The sequence below is a fragment of the Ostrea edulis genome, chromosome 5 (assembly GCF_947568905.1).
Source record: "Ostrea edulis chromosome 5, xbOstEdul1.1, whole genome shotgun sequence".
Classification (NCBI taxonomy): Eukaryota; Metazoa; Mollusca; class Bivalvia; order Ostreida; family Ostreidae; genus Ostrea; species Ostrea edulis.
The window spans coordinates 72,742,405-72,769,546 of NC_079168.1; the positions used below are offsets into that span (position 1 = coordinate 72,742,405).

Below are 27,142 nucleotides of genomic sequence, written 5' to 3' on the forward strand. Positions count from 1 at the left end.
TAACAGAGATACACAACCCCTTCAGCTACGCACTTACCGCTTTAAAAAAATGTCACAAGACCACCTATACATTATCAGTGCTCATGAAGTTTATTTCATTCCTATACAGAATTGGTAAAAAGTTAATGAGTCTTGAAATGAAATGATGATAAACTAATCTATGATTAGCAAATTATGCAGGTTAACCATTAGTGATGAAACGATTGTCGCCCATTTTTGGCTCTTTGATTCCGATTATCAATTCTATTTTTCATAATCGATTGTCGCCTGTACACTAATTAATATCTAATCCAAGATTCATCTGACTGTTAATTCTGCTTTTATATCGAGACATGTGCAGGGGAGAGTCAGAGTGGACTCCACATTGAAAATTGTGAATTCAGTGACACCAGCTAGTGTGTATGCTGCACATATCCATACCACTAAATAGAAATAACCCCAAAAATAATAAACATTTATTAACTACACGTACATGTAAATACCGATTATATCGATCATTGATCGAAACAGTTCTTCTGATTATGACCGATTATCGATGAAATTTTCCCGAATTTTCAACACTATTAATCATAAAAGTCTGCTAAAATCTCCCTAATTTCACAGATCATGGGTTCTTATACAATAAAACAAACTTATAAGGAACTCACTTATATCAAATTCATGCTTATTGCAAAGTTATATTTATTTCCCTATGAATGGAAAAAATATTAAGGAAAAATTTATTAAATATAATTAAGTTTGGTTATCACAAACTGTTTTTTGCTGTACCAGGAAGATCGATATAACTTTGTTTTACTGTATAATGAAGTTTGGTTATAACAAACTGTTTTTCACTGGCCCTGGGGATTTGCTATAATTGTGTTTTACTGTATAATGAAGTTTGGTTATAACAAACTGTTTTTCACTGGCCCTGGGGATTTGCTATAATTGTGTTTTACTGTATAATGAAGTTTGGTTATAACAAACTGTTTTTCACTGGCCCTGGGGATTTGCTATAATTGTGTTTTACTGTATAATGAAGTTTGGTTATAACAAACTGTTTTTCACTGGCCCTGAAAGTTTTGCTATAAACCTGTTTTACTGTATTACCATTTGAAACAACACATTTGTTTTGCTTTGAAATGTCTTATGAAAATGTCCTATGTTAAGTGTGCTGTTGATAGGACATGGAAAGTAGACTTGATATCTATAATCAATAACAACAAGAGGTTCTTGGACCTTAATGGTCACCCGAGTATCACAAAGTAGAACATAAATTAGGTGCAAGTGTGCATCTTTAAATTCTGAGAACTGTTAGTCCTCATGGACAAAAGGATGTTTTCACATCTGCACAATCAATCTTTGTGCTAAATATAAGTTACTAATCTGTGGCCCAGACAAATATTATCCTTTTCAGTTTAAATTTGATTTACTTATCTGTGAATATCAGTAGACATTACAATATAAAACAGAATATTCAGAAAAGCATTCAGGAACAATTTATAACAACATTTCTTAATAGTGTCCTTGACCTTGATTCTGGATCATGACATGCTTTTCAGTCATAAGCAAACTTTGTGCAAAGTATGAACTAAATGTTCAGGAGTAATAAGTTTCTCTATGGATCCTATGTATTTCCAGTTCATGAGCCGAAGAGTCCATCCCTGGGGTCAGAACTACTACCCCAGGGGTTATAAAATCACAACTTTAAGAGTCCCACCCTGGGGCCAGAACCCCCCCCCCCCCCCCCCCCCGGGGTTATAAAATCACACCTTTAAGAGTCTCACCCTGGGGCCAGAACTACTACCCCAGGGGTTATAAAATCACAACTTTAAGAGTCTCACCCTGGGGCCAGAACTACTACTCAGGGACTATAAAATTCACAACTTTATAAGAGGTCTCCATTCTCTGTACCACTACCCACTCAGTACTTGTGTCTGATATTCTCTGTATCACCACCCACTCAGTTCTTGTGTCTGATATTCTCTGTACCACCACCCACTCAGTACTTGTGTCTGATATTCTCTGTACCACCACCCACTCAGTACTTGTGTCTGATATTCTCTGTATCACCACCCACTCAGTTCTTGTGTCTGATATTCTGATATTCTCTGTACCACCACCCACTCAGTTCTTGTGTCTGATATTCTCTGTATCACCACCCACTCAGTTCTTGTGTCTGATATTCTCTGTACCACCACCCACTCAGTTCTTGTGTCTGATATTCTCTGTATCACCACCCACTCAGTTCTTGTGTCTGATATTCTCTGTATCACCACCCACTCAGTTCTTGTGTCTGATATTCTCTGTACCACCACCCACTCAGTTCTTGTGTCTGATATTCTCTGTATCACCACCCACTCAGTACTTGTGTCTGATATCATCTGTATCACCACCCAGTTCTTGTGTTTGATATTCTGATACTCTCTGTATCACCACCCACTCAGTTCTTGTGTCTGATATTCTCTGTATCACCACCCACTCAGTACTTGTGTCTGATATTCTCTGTATCACCACTCACTCAGTACTTGTGTCTGATATTCTCTGTATCACCACCCACTCAGTACTTGTGTCTGATATTCTCTGTATCACCACCCAGTTCTTGTGTTTGATATTCTGATACTCTCTGTATCACCACCCACTCAGTTCTTGTGTCTGATATTCTCTGTATCACCACCCACTCAGTACTTGTGTCTGATATTCTCTGTATCACCATCCACTCAGTTCTTGTGTCTGATATTCTCTGTATCACCACCCACTCAGTACTTGTGTCTGATATTCTCTGTATCACCACCCAGTTCTTGTGTTTGATATTCTCTGTATCACCACCCACTCAGTTCTTGTGTCTGATATTCTGATATTCTCTGTATCACCACCCAGTTCTTGTGTTTGATATTCTGATACTCTCTGTATCACCACCCACTCAGTACTTGTGTCTGATATTCTCTGTACCACCACCCACTCAGTACTTGTGTCTGATATTCTCTGTATCACCACCCACTCAGTTCTTGTGTCTGATATTCTCTGTACCACCACCCACTCAGTTCTTGTGTCTGATATTCTCTGTATCACCACCCACTCAGTACTTGTGTCTGATATTCTCTGTATCACCACCCACTCAGTTCTTGTGTCTGATATTCTCTGTATCACCACCCACTCAGTTCTTGTGTCTGATATTCTCTGTATCACCACCCACTCAGTACTTGTGTCTGATATTCTCTGTATCACCACCCACTCAGTACTTGTGTCTGATATCCTCTGTATCACCACCCAGTTCTTGTGTTTGATATTCTGATACTCTCTGTATCACCACCCACTCAGTTCTTGTGTCTGATATTCTCTGTATCACCACCCACTCAGTACTTGTGTCTGATATTCTCTGTATCACCACCCACTCAGTTCTTGTGTCTGATATTCTCTGTATCACCACCCACTCAGTTCTTGTGTCTGATATTCTCTGTATCACCACCCACTCAGTACTTGTGTCTGATATTCTCTGTATCACCACCCACTCAGTTCTTGTGTCTGATATTCTCTGTATCACCACCCACTCAGTTCTTGTGTCTGATATTCTCTGTATCACCACCCACTCAGTACTCGTGTCTGATATTCTCTGTATCACCACCCACTCAGTTCTTGTGTCTGATATTCTCTGTATCACCACCCACTCAGTACTTGTGTCTGATATTCTCTGTATCACCACCCACTCAGTACTTGTGTCTGATATTCAGGAGTAAAGAAGATTATTACAGTTTCACCATATGTTCACCATAAGACCCTTATAGTCCCACCCTGCAGCCTAAACCCTTAACCATTGGACCATTCATTTCACAATTTTTGTAGATGTTTCCATACTCAACACACATGTAACTATGCACCTAGTTAAACATTTAATGCATCTTCACTGTTTAATCCATAAAATCCCCACCCTGAGTCTGAACTCCTGACCAATGGGCGATAAATATCACAAGTGTGGAAGAGGCCTCCACATGTTCAATAAAACTATACACCAAGTTAGTTTCCTCGATGCCCAGGACAAGGGAAGGGATTAATCATTTAAATGTATTTTCACTGCATGACCCATGCTGTCCCACCCTAGAGCCTGATCTCCTGGACTAAGGGACATGGAAATCACAATTTTGACTGTGTAACCATTCACATAGTTTTCTTTGAGCTGTGCAGAGGTTAAAGAGAAGATTTCAACATCATTATAGCATTTTCACTACATGATCTATGGCTCCACCTCTAGCTTCAAATCCCAGACCTTGGGGTCACAATTTCAATAAAGTCTTTTCCACTTATCATTACTATGTATTCGGCTTGATGTCCAGTATGTCAATAAGATTTTAAAAGAAATAATGCATTTTGACTGTATGTACTATAAAGCCCCACCCTAACATCAGAACTGCTGACTCGGGCCATGGGTTTGTTTGGAGGGACTCTCTTCTCTATTGCTGTGTACTGTGGCTTGGTTGTTTGATGTCCAGGAGTTAAGTAGACAATTTTTAAAAGAAATAATGCAGATAAACCATAAAACGCTGTCCTAGCATCAGATCTTCTGACCCTGGGGTCATGAATTGAATTTTACAATTTTGGTAAACACATCCAGATTTTCCGTGACTATACACACAGTGTGTCTGCAAAATGTCTTTCAGTAAAGATGATTTTAAAAGATTACATTTATCTTTTAAGGTTTTGACCCCTTCCCTCAGGCCCCATGGGTTCAGTGATCATGAATTTCACAATTTTCCCCCCTTCCTTCAAAGATGCTTGAGATACATCAAATTTAATGAAAAATGGACAAAAACTTTCCGAGAAGTTTAACATATTTAAATTTTAACATACAATGGATAACTGACAAATCACAACAAATCACAAAGGGTCACTTGGGTGACTGATGTAATCTAAACATAGCAGTAATTCTAAATGAAATACCATGGCACGACAGATAAAATGAGACTTGTGGACATTGCCAATCTCTGTTATTCAAGTCTCTGCACAGACAAAGACACAGTTACTTATGTTCAAACATTCTAAATGTTCTCGTAAGAACAATTGATGATACTAACTTGTTAAGGAAATCCTGGAAAGATGCTGGAAAGTGAGATGGAATTTCCACATTGGATTCTTCTACATCCTCTCCAAGGGCAAGTGAAAGCAGAACTAAACCCTACAAAGACAAATCAACAACAAATTTAAACCCAACAAAGACAAATCAACAACAGGGCAAATGAAAATGTTACTCATTAAAACAATTACTATGTGAAAAGAATGATGAATATACTAGTATCGATAATTGCAAAGCTGACTTATGTATATCACTGTAAGAGGTATTCAATAGGCTTCAGAGTTCTGCAGTAAAGTCTCTATATGTTATAGCAAGTATATTTGTGATGTCATAAATTGCATGTCAGACAATTCAACCCATAGACACTTTGGGCCAGATGTTTCCACCCAAATAGTTTGACACTTCAGCCCAATTTTTTTTCGTCCAAGATACTTTGGCCCATCCCCCCCTTATTTCACCCATATATCATGTCTCAACAGCATATATAGTACATTGACACTTCACTTCAGCCCAATGACACTTCAGTCCTATGACATCTGCTTGATATTAACTATAATCTTGTTTTTACATCACAGAAAAGTATCTCAGTTTAGTGATGGCTTCACCATGAAAAATGTTTCTTTTGAATTTCAAAGAAAATAAGCAAATTATTACATCCGAAATGCATTTTACTGTTTTATGGGAAGAGTCCATAAAAAGAAGGACAATGGGTGATATTTTGGCTGCAAGGATGAAAGTTTTGTTGACCCTGGTTCAGTTAATGACAGCTCACCTGCCAGGAAAAGTCCATGCAGTGCTCTAAATACCGACACTGGACAAGGTTTATAAATAACTTGGAAATACTTGTATATGTGTCTTGACTACGTTTATTGTTTTAAAATGAAGCCTATTATCAATAGAATTACTTTAATCAGGTTAGAAAATTTGAAAAAAAAAAATTACGAAATATTTTAAAATTATCGTAATTATATAAGTATTTTAAGTAAAGGAAAGATAACTTTTACATATACAAGAATAGTAACTCTTTCTCCCCAAGATGGCGGAAATTCAATTCATTACCAAATATGTTATAACGCCATAAATTCAATAGGTGGCGGTTTATCAAGAGTTGACTGTATCATCCATAGTTTCCTCAGTGCTTCCCAAGGTCTTCTGGTACTGGACATTTGTTCCAGTATTGGTTGAGATATTACTGGGCCAAATCACATTTTTCCAGTCTGAAATTTTATAGCCAAATGAATCCCTTATTGTGGCCCCACCCTACCCCTGGGGGCCATGATTTTGACAAACTGGAATTAAAATTTTCATGTAAATTTGAACTTTGTGGCCCAGAATGGCATCAGCGACATACTTTATTAGCCCAAGCATTTCACATCAGATTTGTCAGTGGAGTAAACTTTTTCAACCCGTGTTCAACACTAGTGTTATGAAATACACGTTTTTTTAACTCGAACATTTCGTGTAACTCAAATTTAAATTGTTCAATCAAATGTGTACATGTTGTTAAAGTACTACTTGATCAGAGTGTAGTTTAAACGCTTTATTTACCTGTTATTCATTACTTAATTCAAACGCTTCAAAGACGTCTGTAGTTTCACGGGATATTGCTCAATTGTATTATCACCTTCTCGAAAGAATTGAAGATGATTGCAAGTTTGATAAATAGTTGAGTTCAACGTAAACACGTTTTCTGTTTGCAACGACTAAAGAACAGAATACATTTTGGGACATGCTGCTATTATAAAGAATATAAATATTTATCAGACACTTGGTCCAGCCAACAACTGATATTGATCAAACCAAAACAAAAATTACAGGACTTTTGCCAATGTCTGACGGACCTTCAGAATCAGTTTCCTCCCAACAACATGTGGAAAATTGACAATTCAGCCCAATGTGGAAAATTGACAACTCAGCCCAATATTTAAACACCGAGACTACAGTAAATAGGCCTTTTTTGTCATTCATTATCACTGGTACAATATGTATTTTAGACTTTACAACATAGAGTACATTTGACACTACGGCCCTATGACATAATGAATAAAGATCCACATTAATCGATTCTCATATATTACTGTAAATAAGTTTTGGTGTTTCATTTCATTCTTGTTTCATCCTTTATTGACTTAATATCAAATCAGGCAATAGTCAAATTACAAATGAAAGAATAACTTAGGATATTATAATGTAGCATAAATGGTTTTATTTACATTAGATGACAAGATAGCAGAAACAACAATAATATATTAAACAATATTCCTAAGTGAATATTCACTTAAGCATGGTCTGACATCATTGCTGCAATCTTTAGTTTTTCTACCAGACAGTTCCCCCACAGCAAGTTAATCCCACAGGTTAGGAGCGGTATGCAACAAAATGACATGTGTATCAATTGATCTGTCTCAAATTGCTCATAATTAGCTCCTCATACATATTTGGGGGTACATAAGGGCACGTGCCAAACCAAAAGCGTGTTTAATAATCATTGCGTAAAGCCTGGTTTACTTCAATCATATCAATTCTGAGCAGTTACAACACATTTGGGTAACCAATCAATGATAAAATAAAACAAAACAAAATATACCAAAAATCAAAGGAATTATTTTAAAATATGTCTTTATTTTTATATTTGGACCAAAGTGTTTCTGGCCGAAATGTCATTGAGCCAAAGTGTCAATATACTATAAATTTGTTGAAATGTAAAATAAAGCCGAAAAAAGACCTGAAGTGTCTCAGATGAAAAAAAGGGCCACAGTATCTCAAAAAGTTGGGGTGAAGAGTCCAATTTTTTGTGCTGAAACGTCTGGACCGAAGTGTCCAACTTTTGGGCCAAAGTATCTTTGGGCTAAAACATCTGACTACCCATAGCTTATATACCAGATTGTAGGCATCCCCTTTCTTGCTTGCTCTGCCCTGTGCTGGCCTGTGGTCATCGAAGTGGACTCCTGGTCTGGACTGCTCCAGAGTATAGAACAAATCTGACAACCTACAAAGAGACAGGCTTACTAAAGAATGCTTACAGCCTGCAGAGTGCATGACAAATCTGATAACCTATAGAATGACAGGCTTACTAAAGAATGCCTATAGCCTACAGAGTATAGAACAAATCTGATAACCTACAAAGAGACAGGCTTACTAAAGAATGCTTACAGCCTACAGAGTATAGAACAAATCTGATAACCTATAGAATGACAAGCTTGGATAAAATATGCATTCATGCTTCACCTTATCAAACAATATCAATGTTACCTTCTCTCGATGCTGTAGTCGGCTACTTTTGTTTTGCCGGTGGTATCCACAAAGATACTAGAAGCCTACAATGATCAATTTTCTCAGGAAGTCAGACTACATTCTGTGACAAATCCATAACTTCTCATTATGAAACAATTAAAAATGTATTTCAATCAATTATAATCAGTATAAAATAACTTTATACCAGATCATGAAATAACAAACCTCCCAAAATTATCTAAATATTAAATAATTAAGAACTAAAGTAGAGTAATAACAAAAGAATAGTCTTCTTTCATAATTATTCTAATCTATAGATATCTACCCTCAAACTTTTGTGAACCACATCTTTGTTGTGTAAGTAGGCTAATGCATTCAAAATTTCTTCTGTGTGATGCTTTAAATGGGCAACATGGATGGGTCGTTTTCTTCGAATATTGACCGACAAACTACTTCCACTGCAGTACTCCATCAACAGCTGCAAATAAAACACAATCGTAAACACACATACTGAAAAATAACCAATTCACTGATCAGAAACAACATATATACTGAAAAATAACCAATTCACTGATCATAAACAACTGATCAGAAACACACATCACTGAAAAATAACTTATACAAAATCGTAAACACATATACTGAAAAATAACCAATTCACAGTCGTAAATAAAGACATGCTGATCATAAAAACACATATACTAAACATAATGAAAGGTAACCGTTTAACAATCATAAATAATGATATGCTGATCATAAGCACACATATTTACTGAAAGATAACTAATTATGAACCATGCAAAACTCACAAAAAGATGTAGTTCATGAAACACTATGCCTCCAAGTTCAATTTTAGCAAATTTAGCAATGATGATGACCTTCACCTTCATTAGTCCCAAAGCTTTGACCCTGACCTTTCACATAACCAGGTTTGAAGTCTGTACATTTAAAATTTACTAACATTGTGGACAAAGAGACAAATACATGAAGAAAGAGAAAACAGAATATGTCCCAAATCTTCAATCTCGGAAGCATGTCCCAAATCTTCAATCTCGGAAGCATAGGAATATTTACAGTGGGACTCCATCAACTCAGTTAAGATTTAAAAGTTAAATACATGGGAAGTTTTTCTATGTAAGGCCATTTGTTACAGCAATAAACTAAGAAGAATTGTTTTAGCACACTAAAACTGATGTCTTCCCTTCCATTTTCCATAGTTTTTTAAAAACGTTTTTTGGGATCATCTTTAAAGTGGAAAATTAAGACTGGCAGTACATAACATTCGCCTATATGTATATGAGTTTCAAACGAGGAACAGTGTTGTGAACATATGGTAGTAAATTAAACTTGCCAACATATCAAATATCAAAGGCCTTTGTCAAAAGACAAAAAGTTATGGTGCGGACAAAAAAATTGCTCCAAAAATTATATTATTTGACCTTCACATAAAAGGTTAAGGTCAAAGGTCATCAAAAAAAAAAAAAAAAGAAGACACTGGCACACTCTTATCATGGTATGCCCATATACCAAATGCTTATGTCAACAGACAAAAAAATTATGGTCTGGACAACAAAAATGCCCACAAAATTCTATTATCTGACCGTTACATATATGCTCAAAGGTCAGCAAAAAAATGGCACATGACACACTGTTTTATCATGGTATACTCGCATACCAATTATTATAGGCCTATGTCAAAAGACAAAAAAGTTATGGTCCGGACAACAAACTAAAATGTCCAAAAACTTCTTTTATTTGACCTTTACATAAAAGGTTGAAGTCAAAGGTAATTAAAACTGGCACACAACACAGTCTTATCATGGCATACCAACATACTTAATATCAAAGGCCTAGCCCAAAAATTCTATTATTTGACCTTTGAATAAAAGGTCAAGGTCAAAGGTCATCACAAATGACACGTGAAACACTGTCTTATCATGATTTACTCACATACCAAATATCAAAGGCCTATATCAAAAGACAAAAAAGTTATGGTCCGGACAACAAAAATGCCCAAAAACTTCTTTTATTTGACCTTTACATAAAAGATCAAAGGTCAGCAAATATTGCACGTGACACACTATCTTATCATGGCATACCCACATAACAAATATCAAAGGCCTATGTTAAAAGACAAAAAAAATTATGGTCCGGAAAAAAAAATGTCCAAAAATTTCTATTAATTGACCTTTACATAAAAGTTCAAGGTCATCAAAAATGGTATGCAACACACTGTCTTATCATGGTATATCCACATACCAAATATCAAAGGCCTATGTCAAAAGACAAAAAAGTTATGGCCCGGACAAACTTTGTATAAGAAGCGGAAGAAGAAGAAGAATTCACACTAAAACAATTACCCCTTTTGGAAGAACCTAATAATATACATGTAGAAGGGGAGAACCTAATAATATACATGTAGAAGGGGAGAACCTAATAATATACATGTAGAAGGGGAGAACCTAATAATATACATGTAGAAGGGGAGAACCTAATAATATACATGTAGAAGGAGAGAATCTAATAATATACATGTAGAAGGAGAGAACCTAATAATATACATGTAGAAGGAGAGAATCTAATAATATACATGTAGAAGGAGAGAACCTGATAATATACATGTAGAAGGGGAGAATCTAATAATATACATGTAGAAGGAGAGAACCTAATAATATACATGTAGAAGGAGAGAATCTAATAATATACATGTAGAAGGGGAGAATCTAATAATATACATGTAGAAGGAGAGAACCTAATAATATACATGTAGAAGGAGAGAATCTAATAATATACATGTAGAAGGGGAGAATCTAATAATATACATGTAGAAGGAGAGAACCTAATAATATACATGTAGAAGGGGAGAATCTAATAATATACATGTAGAAGGAGAGAATCTAATAATATACATGTAGAAGGGGAGAACCTAATAATATACATGTAGAAGGGGAGAATCTAATAATATACATGTAGAAGGGGAGAATCTAATAATATACATGTAGAAGGAGAGAATCTAATAATATACATGTAGAAGGAGAGAACCTAATAATATACATGTAGAAGGGGAGAATCTAATAATATACATGTAGAAGGAGAGAATCTAATAATATACATGTAGAAGGAGAGAATCTAATAATATACATGTAGAAGGGGAGAATCTAATAATATACATGTAGAAGGGGAGAATCTAATAATATACATGTAGAAGGGGAGAATCTAATAATATACATGTAGAAGGGGAGAACCTAATAATATACATGTAGAAGGGGAGAATCTAATAATATACATGTAGAAGGAGAGAATCTAATAATATACATGTAGAAGGAGAGAACCTAATAATATACATGTAGAAGGGCATTCAAAAACGGCAAACCTTTGCAAAGGCTCCGCATAACTGATCATAATTTCATTACTTTTGTAACATTTGGAAAAAAATGTTTTAGAGATTCAATTTAATAGAACTATTGTTAATGACTAGACCTGCTTAATTTCAAATAAAGAGCCATTAAAAAAAACTGTTAATAAATATACAAGCTCTATAGCTTATCAAGCTTGGGGTAGTGAACAATGGTATAAACACTATCCATCTTAATAAATATATAAGCTCTATAGCTTATCAAGCTTGGTGTAGTGAACAATGGTATAAACACTATCCAGGCCCACAAGAATCTCTACCTTTGACAGATTTCTAAGGCATTTGGGAATCGGAATTATCACAAGATCTCAACATCCATGTGTATTCACACACACAGTGTACTTGGCAGTGCCTGTATATTGTCCTTGTTTTCTGAACTCCAGCTGTGTGGTGCCTATGTGTAGGCAAACGTACTGCTGGATAATTCTGTAGATGCCCAATAAGACACAAGAAAAATTTACTCATTTCTTAATTTGTTTACACACTTCTGTTTACTGTATGTGAACTTTGTTGTATTCTGAATTTAGTGCGATCAAAGATGATGTAACATTGCTATTAGCTTTTCTGTCATGTACAACAGTGGAAATATAGAGAATTTCTTATTTCTGACCAATCATACATTACAGTGGAAATATAGAGAATTTCTTATTTCTGACCAATCATAAATTAGTTCTCTTGCTTCAGCATTATAGGCACTAAAATAAAAGTCTCACTAATCAAAGTACACATAAAATGCAGCCTGTCAAAAATTGAAAATGGCCCATTCAAATGTTAAATAGGGCATCATAGTTTCATTAAATTAGTGTGTGCCTAAAGAACTACACCAAAGCCAAAACACTAGTAAATATTGGGTCAAGCTGGTAAATATCAGACCTGACTGATAAATACTGGATAAGGCTGAAAGATATTGGATGAAGCTGATAAATATTGGATAATGCAGGATAATATTGGATCAGGCTGGTTAATATTGGTTCAGAATGGTAAATATTGGATCAGACTGGTTAATCGGTTAATACTGGTTCAGAATGGTAAATATTGGATTGGGCTGGTTAATCAGTTAATATTGGTTCAGAATGGTTAATATTGGATCAGACTGGTTAATCGGTTAATACTGGTTCAGAATGGTAAATATTGGATTGGGCTGGTTAATCGGTTAATATTGGTTCAGAATGGTTAATATTGGATTGGGCTGGTAAGTACTGGATGAAGCTGGTGAATATTGGATCAGGTTGGTAAATATTGGATTGGGCTGGTAAAAGCTGGTAAGCACTAGTCCAAGTGGTCTAGTTAGGATTTCAATGTGATTTGTAATCACTTCCCATAGGAATCTGTCTGAGGACTAATGAGAAAGTCAAAAGTAACATGCTAAACCAACGAAATTGATAGATTTATCACCAATCCATGGATACCTTTTATTACATTGTCATTGTCTGGAAGAATCTTAGCTAGAAATATGAGATTTTTGGTTAGTTAATGAAACTCTATTAGCCCAATATGCAATTCCTGAGGTATCAGCTCTTTTGTGATTTGGTACTTTCAGTATTTCTGTTCAACGCTTGGGTGGGTACAAGATGTATACATACAATAAAGACTGGCAATGCTAATAAGGATGAAAGTTATGAAAACGTAAATTTTTGTTTATATCAATCATTAGTATACATTAAACTGTCAGACCCTATCAAAAATAATTTGTTCGAATTTGGCCATTAAATTAAATATGAAATAATTTCATTTCTTCTACACGAGTGATACCTTTATTCAAAGATAGATGGTGATTGAGCTATCATATCATCAAATACTCATAAACTGTCTAAATTTGTGTGTCCCTGCAGTTCGGGGTGGTTGCACGACGTCTGGTAATCATCCTTAAGACAATATATGAACACAGCGATAAACATTTGTACCTACCGCATGAATATGAAAACATTGTTTGCATCTCACCGTGTACAAGAGTTTAAAAAAGGGAAATAACAACTGGGCAACTCAGAAATTGCGTATTGGGTGACATTGTTTTTGGTGCAGTTCACCCACTTGAGCTTCAGTATGTAAAAACTTACGAAGACAGTGATTTTCCCAGGATCCTGCTGGTATTTGATTGCAAGATAATGAACCAGGTTGGGGTGGTGTAAGCGAATCAGGGACAACAGCTCTTGTTCAATACTGTGCACCTGTATGGAAAAATGACACTCAATAAAACGGCAAGATACGCTGCTAGTTATATCAAAAACAATCAACTGAAGCAATGATTTCAAGATTCTCCATCAAAGTCTCTTAAAAACATGGGTTTCCCATGTTCAATGTACTGGTACACAATCATGAATCCTACATTAAACAAACATGATGCACAAATATAACATCCAACATATACGGTGATGCTTTTGATTTGTCATCTTATAGTGTAGCATTCTTTTCGTTATTTCGTCATCTTTGGGGGAAATTAGACTGAGACATTTAGCTTTGCAGGTACTTTGATATAAAATTGTATTAGCTAATTTCCCCCCTGATTCTTTTGTCGAAGATTTCTTTCATCATCTGCTAAGTAATAAATTACTGTTTTCAATCGCAGTCACTCATGTTTTTGTTCAGATGACAGCAAAAACGAGCTTTGTTGATGAGCAGAGAGTTGGGTAGTAGAAGCTTGTAAACATCAATGCAAGCATGATCTCAAAGGAACAAACCTGAAACACACATATAACATCCAGCTATGAATTTGTCACTTCGTTTTGATAAAAGATAATACCCTAGTCCCACCTGTTTAAATCAAGTCACATCTTGTCTGTTATGAGGAGGCAATTTAGTTTTACCAGTTTTAGAAAAGCCATTTCAATTTTGTTGGAAGAGCACAACTTAGTCCATTTGTTTATAGCAAGTTACAACTTCTCTGTTGAAAGTAGATTAAAAAGTAATTGCACCACCTGTTTAAAACAAGCAACATCCTCTCCATTTGAAACTCTCTTAAGTTGCTAATAAATTTGCCCCACCTGATTAAGTTGAGCCCCACCCTCCAGGTTTGAAGTAGATAATGAATTTGCCCCACTTGTTCAAGACAAGTCACAATCCTTTCTATTGGAAAGACACACACACAGTCAAACCTCGTTATCTCGAACTTGATGGAACCCAGAAAACCGCAGCTTCTGAATCACTTCGACATATCCATGTTATTCGACATATCAGTGTTTCAGATACCGAAGTTTAACTGTAGTTAATAAATTTGCGCCACCTGATGGAAGTAGATAATAAATTTGCGCCACCTGATGGAAGTAGATAATAAATTTGCCCCACCTGATGGAAGTAGATAATAAATTTGCGCCACCTGATGGAAGTAGATAATAAATTTGCGCCACCTGATGGAAGTAGATAATAAATTTGCGCCACCTGATGGAAGTAGATAATAAATTTGCCCCACCTGATGGAAGTAGATAATAAATTTGCGCCACCTGATGGAAGTAGATAATAAATTTGCGCCACCTGATGGAAGTAGATAATAAATTTGCACCACCTGATGGAAGTAGATAATAAATTTGCGCCACCTGATGGAAGTAGATAATAAATTTGTGCCACCTGATGGAAGTAGATAATAAATTTGCGCCACCTGATGGAAGTAGATAATAAATTTGCCCCATCTATTTAAGACAAGCCACATTCTCTATTGGAAGATGGCAATACTTTAGTCAGTCCTACCTATGAAAGGAACTAATTAAGTTTCACCTGTTTAAGACAAGCCACACCCTCTCACCTGTTTAAGACAAGCCATGTCCTCTCACCTGTTTAAAACAAGCCACACCCTCTCACCTGTTTAAGACAAGCCACACCCTCTTTGTCTTCATCTTCATCCTCCTTCCTCAGAAGTTTCTTCCGACCATAATGTCGCCATTTCAGAACCCACTCAGATATCGTGACAAGTTCACCAGATGTTGTGTCAATTCCAACATACACTGTGTTCCCAGATGAGCCATGCCCTAAAAAAGTTAACATCAAGCTTGTCTGCTCAGTGTTCAAACAACAAGAGATCTGTAAGATAGAGCATCCCCTTGCAATAAGTGTCAATAGGGTTCTTCCTCTCTTGATAACAAAGCTACGTGTGAAGTATCAAATCAATCAAGCAAAAAATGTGTCCTAGAGAGTGTCTACACACTCAGCATTACACACACTCTCACATGCACAAGACTGGTCACATTACTATACCCCCTCTAGCAATGAATTGCAAAGAAATAATAAAAATCTGGCTGAGGAGGCATGCTTCTTTGGATAAATGTAATTAATACCAAGTATCTGTACTGATTATTCCCTGTCCTTTGTCGTACATGGATATTTATAAGCCATGGGTAATCATATAATTGCTATTTTTGCACTAAAGCAATGTCTGTTTTATAAGATTCATCGTTCAATTTCGTCACATACACCGAATATTAATGCACTAAACTGAATACTAACCTAAACATGTTCCCCTGTGTATGGTTCTTTCCCCCTTTGTGTTAAATGCCAGGACAACAATGCCCCCCGTGTGATTCTGACAGACATGGTCGTCACTGGAATCTCTGCAAGGAGTACTGGTTCTCCTAAAAATTATCAGAATTCAGAATTACCTCCTGCACAAAAATAAATTATACTAAAACTGACATCCTCTATATACATGTATACAGATTTACCGCCTGTACATTTTTGCAGCAATATGTAAAATGTGGAAAAAATCATAGTACATCTATTAAAAATCTTCAACAGTGCATTAACATGAAATATCTTATTCTTTTGAAAAGCCAATTCTCTTGGTTTCTATATGACTTTTCCCAGGACAAAGTTTCATCAATAGTAACACCAAGTAATTTTGACTCCTGAACACATTCTGACACTACCACTAATAATTATCGACACTTTGATAATCTTTGTACAGACCCAACAAGTATACATTGGGTATTAGACAGATTAACACTTAATCCAACATACATGTATACTGCGCTGCAGATCTTCACACATCTTTGTTTTTTACTGACTCATTTACATGAGAATGCTTCAGCGCTTGTGGCAGTCATTAATATACAAGATAAAAAACAATGGGCCTAAAATAGAGCCTTGTAAAACTTCAATAGATACATTGTACATTCTTTTCATCTGTTACATGTAGATTGCCTTTCCAAATAAATCTCTGTGCATGAAGTATAAGATACGGTTTAAACCATTCAAAAGTATCATTATATATACCTAAGGACTTGACTTTGTGTAATAAAACCTTGTAATTGACAGTGTCAAATGCTTTCTATAAGTCTATAAAAAGGACACCTTCACCAATATTTTTAACCATTTATCTACTAGGGAAATAGGAATACATTCACATGAGTGTTTTGGCCTAAAATCAGATTGAAAATCTGTAATTAGGGAAGTTACAGGCAAATATTCATGAATTAAAAATGCCTCTCTAAAATTTTGCAAACACTGGGTGAAATGAATACAGGTTGATAGTTGTTAACTAAATATCCATACCCTGATTTAGAAACTGGTACAACACGTGCTTTTTTCGATGTACATATATAGATGAAGATATAGAATAGTTAACAAGTATATGTAAGAATATCACTACACGGCTTGATGAAAGTTTTAAAAGTTTCACAGAGGTACCACCCAAACCTGTTGCTTTTGATGCAGACATGTTTTATCTCATTTTCAACAAATTCTGCGGTTATACCTGGTATTGTAAAAGAATTTCTAGGCATTTGTTCTTGAACGGTAGGTAAAATATCATCAAAATGTTTTCTTATCTCATGACCAATGTTACAAAAGTAATTATTAAAACATTCAGCTATATCCTTTGTATCTTTAAAAACTACATTATTGTCCTTAAGAAATGTACAGTTTGTATTCATTTTCTTAGATGGTAAGATTTAAAATACCCCATCTAAAACCTGGTGTATAAGTAAAATCCTCTTTTAACTCTTTAAGAATAAATCAACAGATATTCATTTGATAGCCAGATCAACCAGGAGGGGCGTCAACACACATTTGACCACAGTGGCCATCTTGAAATATAGAGCCAGCGATATGAACAAAAATAAAGGAGGAGCAAAATATTCCATAATACAGTATACTATATACCAGATTAACATTGTGGTTGGAAAAAATTGTGATTTTCCCATGTTGAAGCAAATCGCTGTATCACAAATTCGTGGAAAAGAAAAAATTATACAAAACCTACATTTATATCTATGATTTCCTTTTATTATATTATTCAATTCATTTTCGATTAGGAAATTTAGATGTAGATCTGATGCTCTCTCTTATAATAAACGTAAAACATTTACAGTGGACTGTCCATGCATTTGAGAAACTTTCGAAATGAACAGACATAATTACATGATCTTTTGTCACCGCTGCACTAGATTAGAGACTGAATGCATTATGTAAATATATTTATCATGCCTCAGACAAAATTGTTGAAATCTAATTGGTCAGATCTTGGTCACATGATACCGTGAAAAAAAACCGTATCATGCGAGAAAAATCCGTATTGAGCGAGTAATTTATTGTTCGGTTCGACTTGAAGCCATGACAAAATTGGTGAAGCGATAAGTTGTATGACATAGACCCCCACATACTTGTACAAAGTTAGAGGTCTTCGACGTGATGAATTCGTTACACAGCTAGTTAGAGACCTGTGAAAAAATACATGGTGTGAAAAGAAAACCCGCTTCACCTCACCCAATACAGGTTTTCTTTTCACACCATGTATTTTTCCGTATCAGGTCACTAACTAACTGTATAACTAATAGTACACTGCCACCTCATTATATTGCGAGCTTTTGTCTCTGCCTATTTTGGCACTATATCAAGGGTGGCATTATAAGAGTTTGACCATTTTAATTCATCATTTTGAAAATAAAGTGGTTATCAATTAATTATTGTCCTTATATTGCCATTCAAAATACAAATGTATAAAAATGCATAAATTGTTTTGCTCTAGTTCTTAAAACTTCATTAGATAGTGGAATGTTGTGTGATTGTGCATTTGTAAAACACATAAGTCTATGTACAACTATTCCATTTGTGTCATGGTAGATGCTACAATGACTGAATACGTTGAGCAGTTGACAAACATGTGTAATGGCTGCCACTTTTTTCTGAAATACAGAAATATGACGTTACATCACACATCAAAACGCACATGGTACAATTCCATATGTAGTAGTTAGGGCTATATGGACCGTGGATGTCAGCCTGAGTAGCTCAGTGGTTAGATCAAATGACTAGTAATTCAGGGCTTCCAGGTTTGATTCTCAGTCCAGCCATCAATTTTCTCCTTTCCTATGTTATATTTGGTGCCGTAGGCCAGCCCTTGGAACTTAACAGGTGAAAATGCCTGCCAGGGGATTAAGATCCTAGGTTGATGTCTTCAAAGTGTGAAGACATTTCTCCAAAGTGTGAAGACATTTAAGGAGGGAGGAATGTAGCTGTCAGCCGGGTTCGATCACCATTGGCCAGATAACTCAGTTGGTAGAGAACCTGATTAAATTCATGGGGCCCCGAGTTTGAATCCCGGTCTGGTCCATTGCATTTTCTCCATTCTTGTTACAAACAACTTTACTGCAGCTGATAGTAGTTTTATGTACAAGTACATGAACACCCATGTTTAAGTTTCTCTGTTGTCAACACACGGTTATTCTACTGGGCAATTTCAGAGACAATTCTTAATTTTAAAATGAAATATATTTAAGCCATTATCAAAATTATCTATATTTCCCCGTTTTCATGACACACACTGAATTTAGATTTGATCCGATTCACTGGACGCACCAATTAAGTAGTCATGACTTCTGATCTGTTTTATTGGCATTGTTATTGAGGAAAGTGTAAAGGTAATGACCTTCTGTACCTGTAACGGGGCGGTGGGTGGTGATAGAAAATTCTGTACCTGTAAAGGGGCGGAGGGTGGTGATAGACAATTCTGTACCTGTAACGGGGCGGTGGGTGGTGATAGACAATTCTGTACCTGTAAAGGGGCGGTGGGTGGTGATAGACAATTCTGTACCTGTAACGGGGCGGTGGGTGGTGATAGACAATTCTGTACCTGTAAAGGGGCGGAGGGTGGTGATAGACAATTCTGTACCTGTAAAGGGGCGGAGGGTGGTGATAGACAATTCTGTACCTGTAACGGGGCGGTGGGTGGTGATAGACAATTCTGTACCTGTAAAGGGGCGGAGGGTGGTGATAGACAATTCTGTACCTGTAAAGGGGCGGTGGGTGGTGATAGACAATTCTGTACCTGTAAAGGGGCGGTGGGTGGTGATAGACAATTCTGTACCTGTAATGGGGCGGTGGGTGGTGATAGACAATTTTGGTGTTATATCGGTGGGTTTTTTTTTAGCGTTTATGGAAATACCGTTTTACATATTTCGATGGTGGTATGCAGGGGTGACTATATACTGAGGTGACAGTGTATATCATGATAGTAACTTGGATGATCATTGTGTATGTTTGGACTACATTTCATCATCAAATTTTTAAGAGTTATTCACTGTATGTTGAATTTGTAGAACTTTAATTTCTGTGAATGCAGCGAAATTTCCTCCACAAGTTAATTTCCTGCTACACAGAACTTTTTTTTTTTGCAATTTTTCAATTTCACAAACCTTTGTCTTTTGGTTTTGTTATCTTTCAGTTCATTGTTAACATTGACAATAAGTGGTGACGGTGAGACGGAGGTTCGAGTTCTTCTGACATTCCCTGGGGTTCCCACAGGGGAAAAGTTTAGCACCGCATCAGAGGTGGGAGACGAAGATAGGACAGAGACGGGCTTCTCCTCCACCTACAACAAATTACAATCGCTGCGAAAGTTATACATGAATCAGCATTTCACCAGCTACAAGTACTATTGTACAAAAATACATTATTTATGATTTGTTAATTTAAAATTCTTAAATTTCTATGTAAGTCATGGAATGAAAATAAAAGTATGATCAACTGTAATTTTTGTTAAGTTCATTAGCTCTACCTGATCATTTTATTCGAGTTAGAAAATATCCTATTTATAGTGTCAATGAATACCAAAATATTTACCTTTCCCATGTTTTTGCCTTCGACATCTTTACTGATTGAAATAATAGCCATTTCCTCATGAATATGAACGATGTGCATATGAATCTTGATAAATATAGTATCACTATTTTAATGGTTTGAAATTCTCTGACAGAAATGAAAATAGAATGTAAATGTAAGAAATAAATTCCTTTTTGAAAATACATGAAGGTAGGAAGAGCAATGCTTTTCACACCTGCATACTTTTCATGAAGCGCTAACACACTTCATGAAGTATGCAGACATACAGCGTCAAAGTTCATATAACCTCATATATATTTAAAAAATGACACCATTCATATGTACAGTGTCAGTTCATACCAAGATAATACTTTTCATATGTACAGTGTCAATTCAAACCGAAGCCATAGATTTGTCTAAGTGTTGTAAGATTTTTGCATTGTGTATGACTAGGTATGCTAATTCTGAAGGTTTCATCCAACAGAACAGTGATTTTCAATTCTAACTTTGTAGTAACAGTCACTACCCGGTATAAGACATTATATTCTGCTCAGATGGGATTTGAACTTCCACCTTCAATTCAGAATATGTATTCTATCACATTTTAATCATTTAGTGCAATGTAGTATGGTTATAAAAGTAGGGTTGGAAATTGTCAACATGTACTAGTTGTTTGAAATTGTTTGCATGTTCTTGTTTTGAACCACTTTCATATTCTTGTTTTGAACTGCTTGCATGTTCTTGCTTTGTTCTGAACTGCTTACATGTTCTTGTTTTGTTTTGAACTGCTTACATGTTCTTGCTTTGTTCTGAACTGCTTACATGTTCTTGTTTTGTTTTGAACTGCTTACATGTTCTTGCTTTGTTCTGAACTGCTTACATGTTCTTGCTTTGTTTTGAACTGCTTACATGTTCTTGTTTTGTTTTGAACTGCTTACATGTTCTTGCTTTGTTCTGAACTGCTTACATGTTCTTGCTTTGTTTTGAACTGCTTACATGTTCTTGTTTTGTTTTGAACTGCTTACATGTTCTTGCTTTGTTCTGAACTGCTTACATGTTCTTGTTTTGTTTTGAACTGCTTACATGTTCTTGCTTTGTTTTGAACTGCTTACTTGTTCTTGTTTTGAACCGCTTACATGTTCTAGCTTTGTTTGAAATTGTCTACCAGTTCTTATTTGATGTGAAACTACCGACATGTTCTTGTTTGATGTGAAACTACCGACATGTTCTTATTTGATGTGAAACTACCGACATGTTCTTATTTGATGTGAAACTACCGATATGTTCTTGTTTTATGTGAAACTACCTACATGTTCTTGTTTGATGTGAAACTACCGACATGTTCTTATTTGATGTGAAACTACCTACATGTTCTTATTTGATGTGAAACTACCTACATGTTCTTGCTTTATTTCCTCTTTCCTCTTCTTGTTCTCTTCCTTTAAAGCTTCTTTCCTTCTCTGGATTTCAATCTCCAGAGTTTGTAACTGAAAATAGGAGATAACAGAAATAAAGTGGAATTGAAAAAATCAATATGGGCTGTACTTCATTGAAAGTTATCTTCATGGCCTTTTCAATCACTGTAGAATCATCAATTTTCATGGGCTCAAATTTTTGTGGTTTGAGAAATATAAGCATGATTTTGTGGATGTCAATCTGTTATCCTTTTTGCATTTTAATTTGACCTGTTCATTGAGAATTTAAAATTCGTGGAAATGTCCACACCATGAAATTAATGAAAATGATTTCATAGAATTTTAAATGGAACAATTTACATTGTCAATTTGTTTCTTCACACCACATTAACGATTTCACAGCATTTCAAGTGGAACAGTCGTCATCGTCACTCTCTACTATACTAAACTCATTCTGCTTTTCAGTAAGCCTATGAATAATCACCACTTTTAGAATGTAAATGTGAGAACATAAAGTATTTGTCCTTCCCGCTCGAGTTGTTACACATGTGGATCTGTTTACCTTTCTCCTCTTTCTTTCTCAGCCTCTCTAACTCTTTTTCACTGTTTCTCTCTCTCTCTTCTTTCTTTTTCAGCCTCTCTAACTCTTTTTCACTGTTTCTCTCTCTCTCTTCTTTCTTTTTCAGCCTCTCTAACTCTTTTTCATTGTTTACTTCTCGCCTCTTTCTTTTTCAGCCTCTCTAACTCTTTTTCACTGTTTACCTCTCTCTATTCTTTTTCAGCCTCTATGACTCTTTTTCACTGTTTCTCTCTCTCTCTTCTTTCTTTATCAGCCTCTAACTCTTTTTCACTGTTTCTCTCTCTCTCTCTCCCTCTTTCTTTTTCAGCCTCTCTAACTCTTTTTCACTGTTTCTCTCTCTCACCTCTTTCTTTTTCAGCCTCTAACTCTTTTTCACTGTTTACCTCTCTTTCCTCTTTCTTTTTCAGCCTCTCTAACTCTTTCCTCTGCTCTTCTTCCTTTTCCTCCTCTTGTTTCCTCTTATTCATCATCATCTCCTCATAGAAGGACTTGGCTGGAGGCTTGTTGTGTGCATGTAAAAACTGCTGTATGTGCTGTGCTATCTGCAGCAGCATCTCCTAAACAAGAATGTCAGAGAATTGAGAAAAGGCACTATGTAATAGTTAAATGATTGACAGCTCGATCATGTATACAAAATATCGTCAAGTTATTGTACACGAGGAGGCAGAGCCTCCCGAGTGTGCAATGAGGAGACATTATTTTGTATATATCATCGAGCTGTCAATCATGTAACTAATTTATCCCATGACCTTGTCACTAACTCCTTCCCACATTTGGTATTATTTGCATCTACTGATAAAAAGATTCAATTTGCAACATGTGATTTACTCAATGCTATGCAAATTGTGATTTTATTTTATGCTATTCATTTTTTGTCTTGTGAAGAATTCTGCAAATTTTGCATGTATCTTGATTAAATGTTGAATCTTGTCTTTGTCTCATTTGCATGGCTTCTCCTACCTCCCTTGTGAAACAGTAGGATATTAGTAGTTGGTTATTGTATATGTAAAATTATGAATATCGACACACTTTTGATAATATGCAATATACACCTTCCTAAAGATAAAAAAAGGGAGGGTCGGTAATGGGGTAAGGACTTCTACCAAGTGAAAGTTGTCCCAAATATACACACAGGAAATTCTTATGAAGAATACAAGTGATCTTTCAACATTAATTATTTTCTTAACCTGCAGAAATGCTGGTCTTTTTTATAAGCATGTAATGGTCCATAAGAAATCCTACCTCTCCTCGATTTTCTGTTGCTATGGAATCTACTTCTGACTTCAGAGATGATAACTGGGTTTTGGAAAGTCCTTTGGCATTGATGAAACTGAGATCAGGAATTCTGATTAAAATATTATACATAAAATTTAGAAGATTTCAAATATTGTTAAAAAGATTATCAAGTGTCAGGTTTCTTCTGGATTTATTGGGACACTGTCATTTTCACTAGTGACAGATACCGTTATCAGAATATAGCAATACATAAATACACCTTCTAAAATTCTATCTATGTACAAAATTTAAGGTATTGGCCTTGAAATCAAATATGTCATGTCAACAGGAACACTCTGACAATGCTATCATGACCTTTATGTTGATGTTACTAAATGTTAAGAGGTGTTGGAACTCAGTAAGTCCATTTTGAAGTATAATCAATAATAATAAGTCAAATTTCAACCATTCTCTGTTAGGATGCATAGATCCCAAAACGTGAGTGGGACAAATACATAAGTAGTCAGATTTTCTATCAGTATGTCAAAATACCAGTGGCATATTCTACAACTCAAGATCTCTCTCAGCCTGAAGTGGACTATGCGAATACAACTGAACACCGGTCAAGCAGACTTTTGTAATTACCGTCGTTCTTCCTGCACCATTAGATGTTTTCTTTTGAGTCATTCTAAATCACGAGCGATAAACTCAGGCCTGGATATATGACTGCCACTGTTTGTCAACTCCAGCCTATTGTTTGTTTATCCTCTATAGAGAACTTCAGTCATTTTCGCTGCTGCTCCACCTTATCTTGTTTACATTAAAATCCAAAGCGGCAAAAGGATTTGATTTTTTTTAAAGTTGTCCCAAGAAATACAATAATTTCCTTATTTCTTTAAACAATTTCTATCAAAAAATTCACTGAATGATACCATAATCCTAATGTTAACTTGCACTGAAAATTAATCGGTTTTCCAACATAGAAAGAAAAACTAACAAACTTGGCATAAAAATACGCTCATAAGAACACAGCTGAAACATCACCATAAAAGGCTAGCCAACATTCATTTTTCTGGACAAGGCATGGCACCCATATAAATTTCAGCACCAAAGTCCAAATACTTACTGAAAAATGAAGGAATCTAAGATGCCATGCCTGGTTTTAGCATTTACAATTCTGCTTGGGAAGATCCCTCAACGAAAATTTTATTCAGATTTCAAAACTACAGACAAAATGAAGATCATCAGTATTGAAGTTAGATTTTATACAATTGGCAGGGCTGTTTTTGGTAGTTTCTGGCTTTAGATTTTTCCTTTCTTTCTTTAAAAAAAAATGACACACTAATGCCAAATTTCAAACAAGATGTGTTTGTAAAACACAAATGCCCCCGATAATGACCAATTCCAAAGATGGCCAAGGTCACAAGGGCAAATATCTTGGTACCAGTAGAAAGATCTTGTCAAAAGAAATGCTCATGTATAATATGAAAGCTCTAATATTTACCATTTAGAAGTTATGACCAATGTAAAACAAATTTAAAAGTAAGTTAAATGTCAAGGTCAAAAGGTTTAATACCAACGCAAAGGTCTTGTCACAAGGAACACTCATGTGAAATATCAAAGCTCTATCACTTATTGTTCAAAAGTTATTAGCAAGGTTAAAGTTTTCAAAAGGTAGGTCAAACTCCAAGGTCAAGGTCACAGGGTCAAAAAATGTTGGTACCCACGGAAAGGTCTTGTCACAAGGAATACTCATGTGAAATATCAAAGCTCTATCACTTACTGTTCAAAAGTTATTAGCAAGGTTAACGTTTTCAAAAAGTAGGTCAAACTCCAAGGTCAAGGTCACATGGTCAAAAATATTGGTGTCCACGGAAAGGTCTTGTCACAAGGAATACTCATGTGAAATATCAAAGCTCTATCACTTATTGTTCAAAAGTTATTAGCAAGGTTAACGTTTTCAAAAAGTAGGTCAAACTCCAAGGTCAAGGTCACATGGTCAAAAATATTGGTGCCCACGGAAAGGTCTTGTCACAAGGAATACTCATGTGAAATATCAAAGCTCCATCACTTATTGTTCAAAAGGTATTAGCAAGGTTAAAGTTTCAGACAGAATGACAGAATTACAGACAGGACAGAAACAATATGCCTCCCGATCTTTGATCTCGGGGGCATAAAAATGTCAAATAAAAGTGAAAAATATTAAGTGTCTCAATAATTTCTGAACTACTATAAAGCTTGGTACATGTAAGGGAAAAAATTATGATAAGCATGACAAGAGCAAATCCCTATGTGAATACTTTCCTATATATTTTATACATGCAATAGTCTGATATCAGTTTTTCAATGTATTCATTCATTTCATCATTTTCATTTTGCTAAATACAATCATAAAAATTGATAAACTGTAAGTTCTACTGTGCACCTACATGTACATTGACATTACTTCATTGCTTCTTTGATTGACCAATTCATTTTTTTTTTAAAAATCCAATAAGAGAGTTCCACTGAAGCATAAATTTATGTGTTTTATACTTTAATCAGAGCAGTAAGGAAGTTTAACTTAGAGTTATATCCAATCTACATCATCTGTATGCTATGGTACACTGTCAGGGATTGAAAATTCTTCTAACATATTCCGTATTCGGACTTGAAAATTAGAAATGCTGGAAGTCCAAGGGACTTGCCTATTATCGTATAAATAATGTGATGATCGAAAATAAAAATGACTGCATTTCAGAATGAAATATCTTAACAAGTTAAAGTTCATAACTCTATATTTTTTTGTTTTCTTGCATGCGACCCAGCGAGATAGATCGCTGAAGACGCCAATTTGAATAAAAAGATTGAAAATTTAAATACTGGTTTTTATTTAGCCATTTGATGATGTAATATAAAAACAATAAAAAATTTCTTTATTCAAGCTGGACTTGGATACTTCCCTGAAAAAAGTTCAACCCCTGACTTTGCAACTTCTAAATGTATATTTGATTAGGTGTTTCATTACCAGTTAAAGAGTCCAGGTACATCCAAAATTAAAGCAACAACATTTCAAACTACTTTTTAAGTCTGCCAAATATTCATGATGGCCAAAACTCCTTGACATCCGGTGCTAATCTATGAATGCACATGCACTATACCACTTCACAATGCATTTCCATTTCCTCAAATGTCATTAATGAAAACATTGTACATGTCCTTTTATCTATTCA

The 27,142-nt window shown here is 35.5% G+C and overlaps 1 protein-coding gene across 1 annotated transcript in view; it reads right to left on the reverse strand.

The window, feature by feature from the left end:
• Positions 1-27,142, reverse strand: part of LOC125649082 (eIF-2-alpha kinase GCN2-like) — a 71,909-nt gene that overhangs the window by 27,891 nt on the left and 16,876 nt on the right. Inside the window, exons 16-26 of the mRNA XM_048876311.2 lie at positions 23,958-24,060; positions 23,099-23,272; positions 22,118-22,207; positions 20,315-20,490; positions 16,131-16,255; positions 15,489-15,655; positions 13,754-13,864; positions 8,607-8,759; positions 8,300-8,364; positions 7,928-8,036; positions 5,049-5,149 (exon numbers count right to left, since the gene is read on the reverse strand). Coding sequence (XP_048732268.2) covers positions 5,049-5,149; positions 7,928-8,036; positions 8,300-8,364; positions 8,607-8,759; positions 13,754-13,864; positions 15,489-15,655; positions 16,131-16,255; positions 20,315-20,490; positions 22,118-22,207; positions 23,099-23,272; positions 23,958-24,060 — 1,374 coding nt within the window. The remainder of the gene's footprint in view (positions 1-5,048; positions 5,150-7,927; positions 8,037-8,299; positions 8,365-8,606; positions 8,760-13,753; positions 13,865-15,488; positions 15,656-16,130; positions 16,256-20,314; positions 20,491-22,117; positions 22,208-23,098; positions 23,273-23,957; positions 24,061-27,142) is intronic.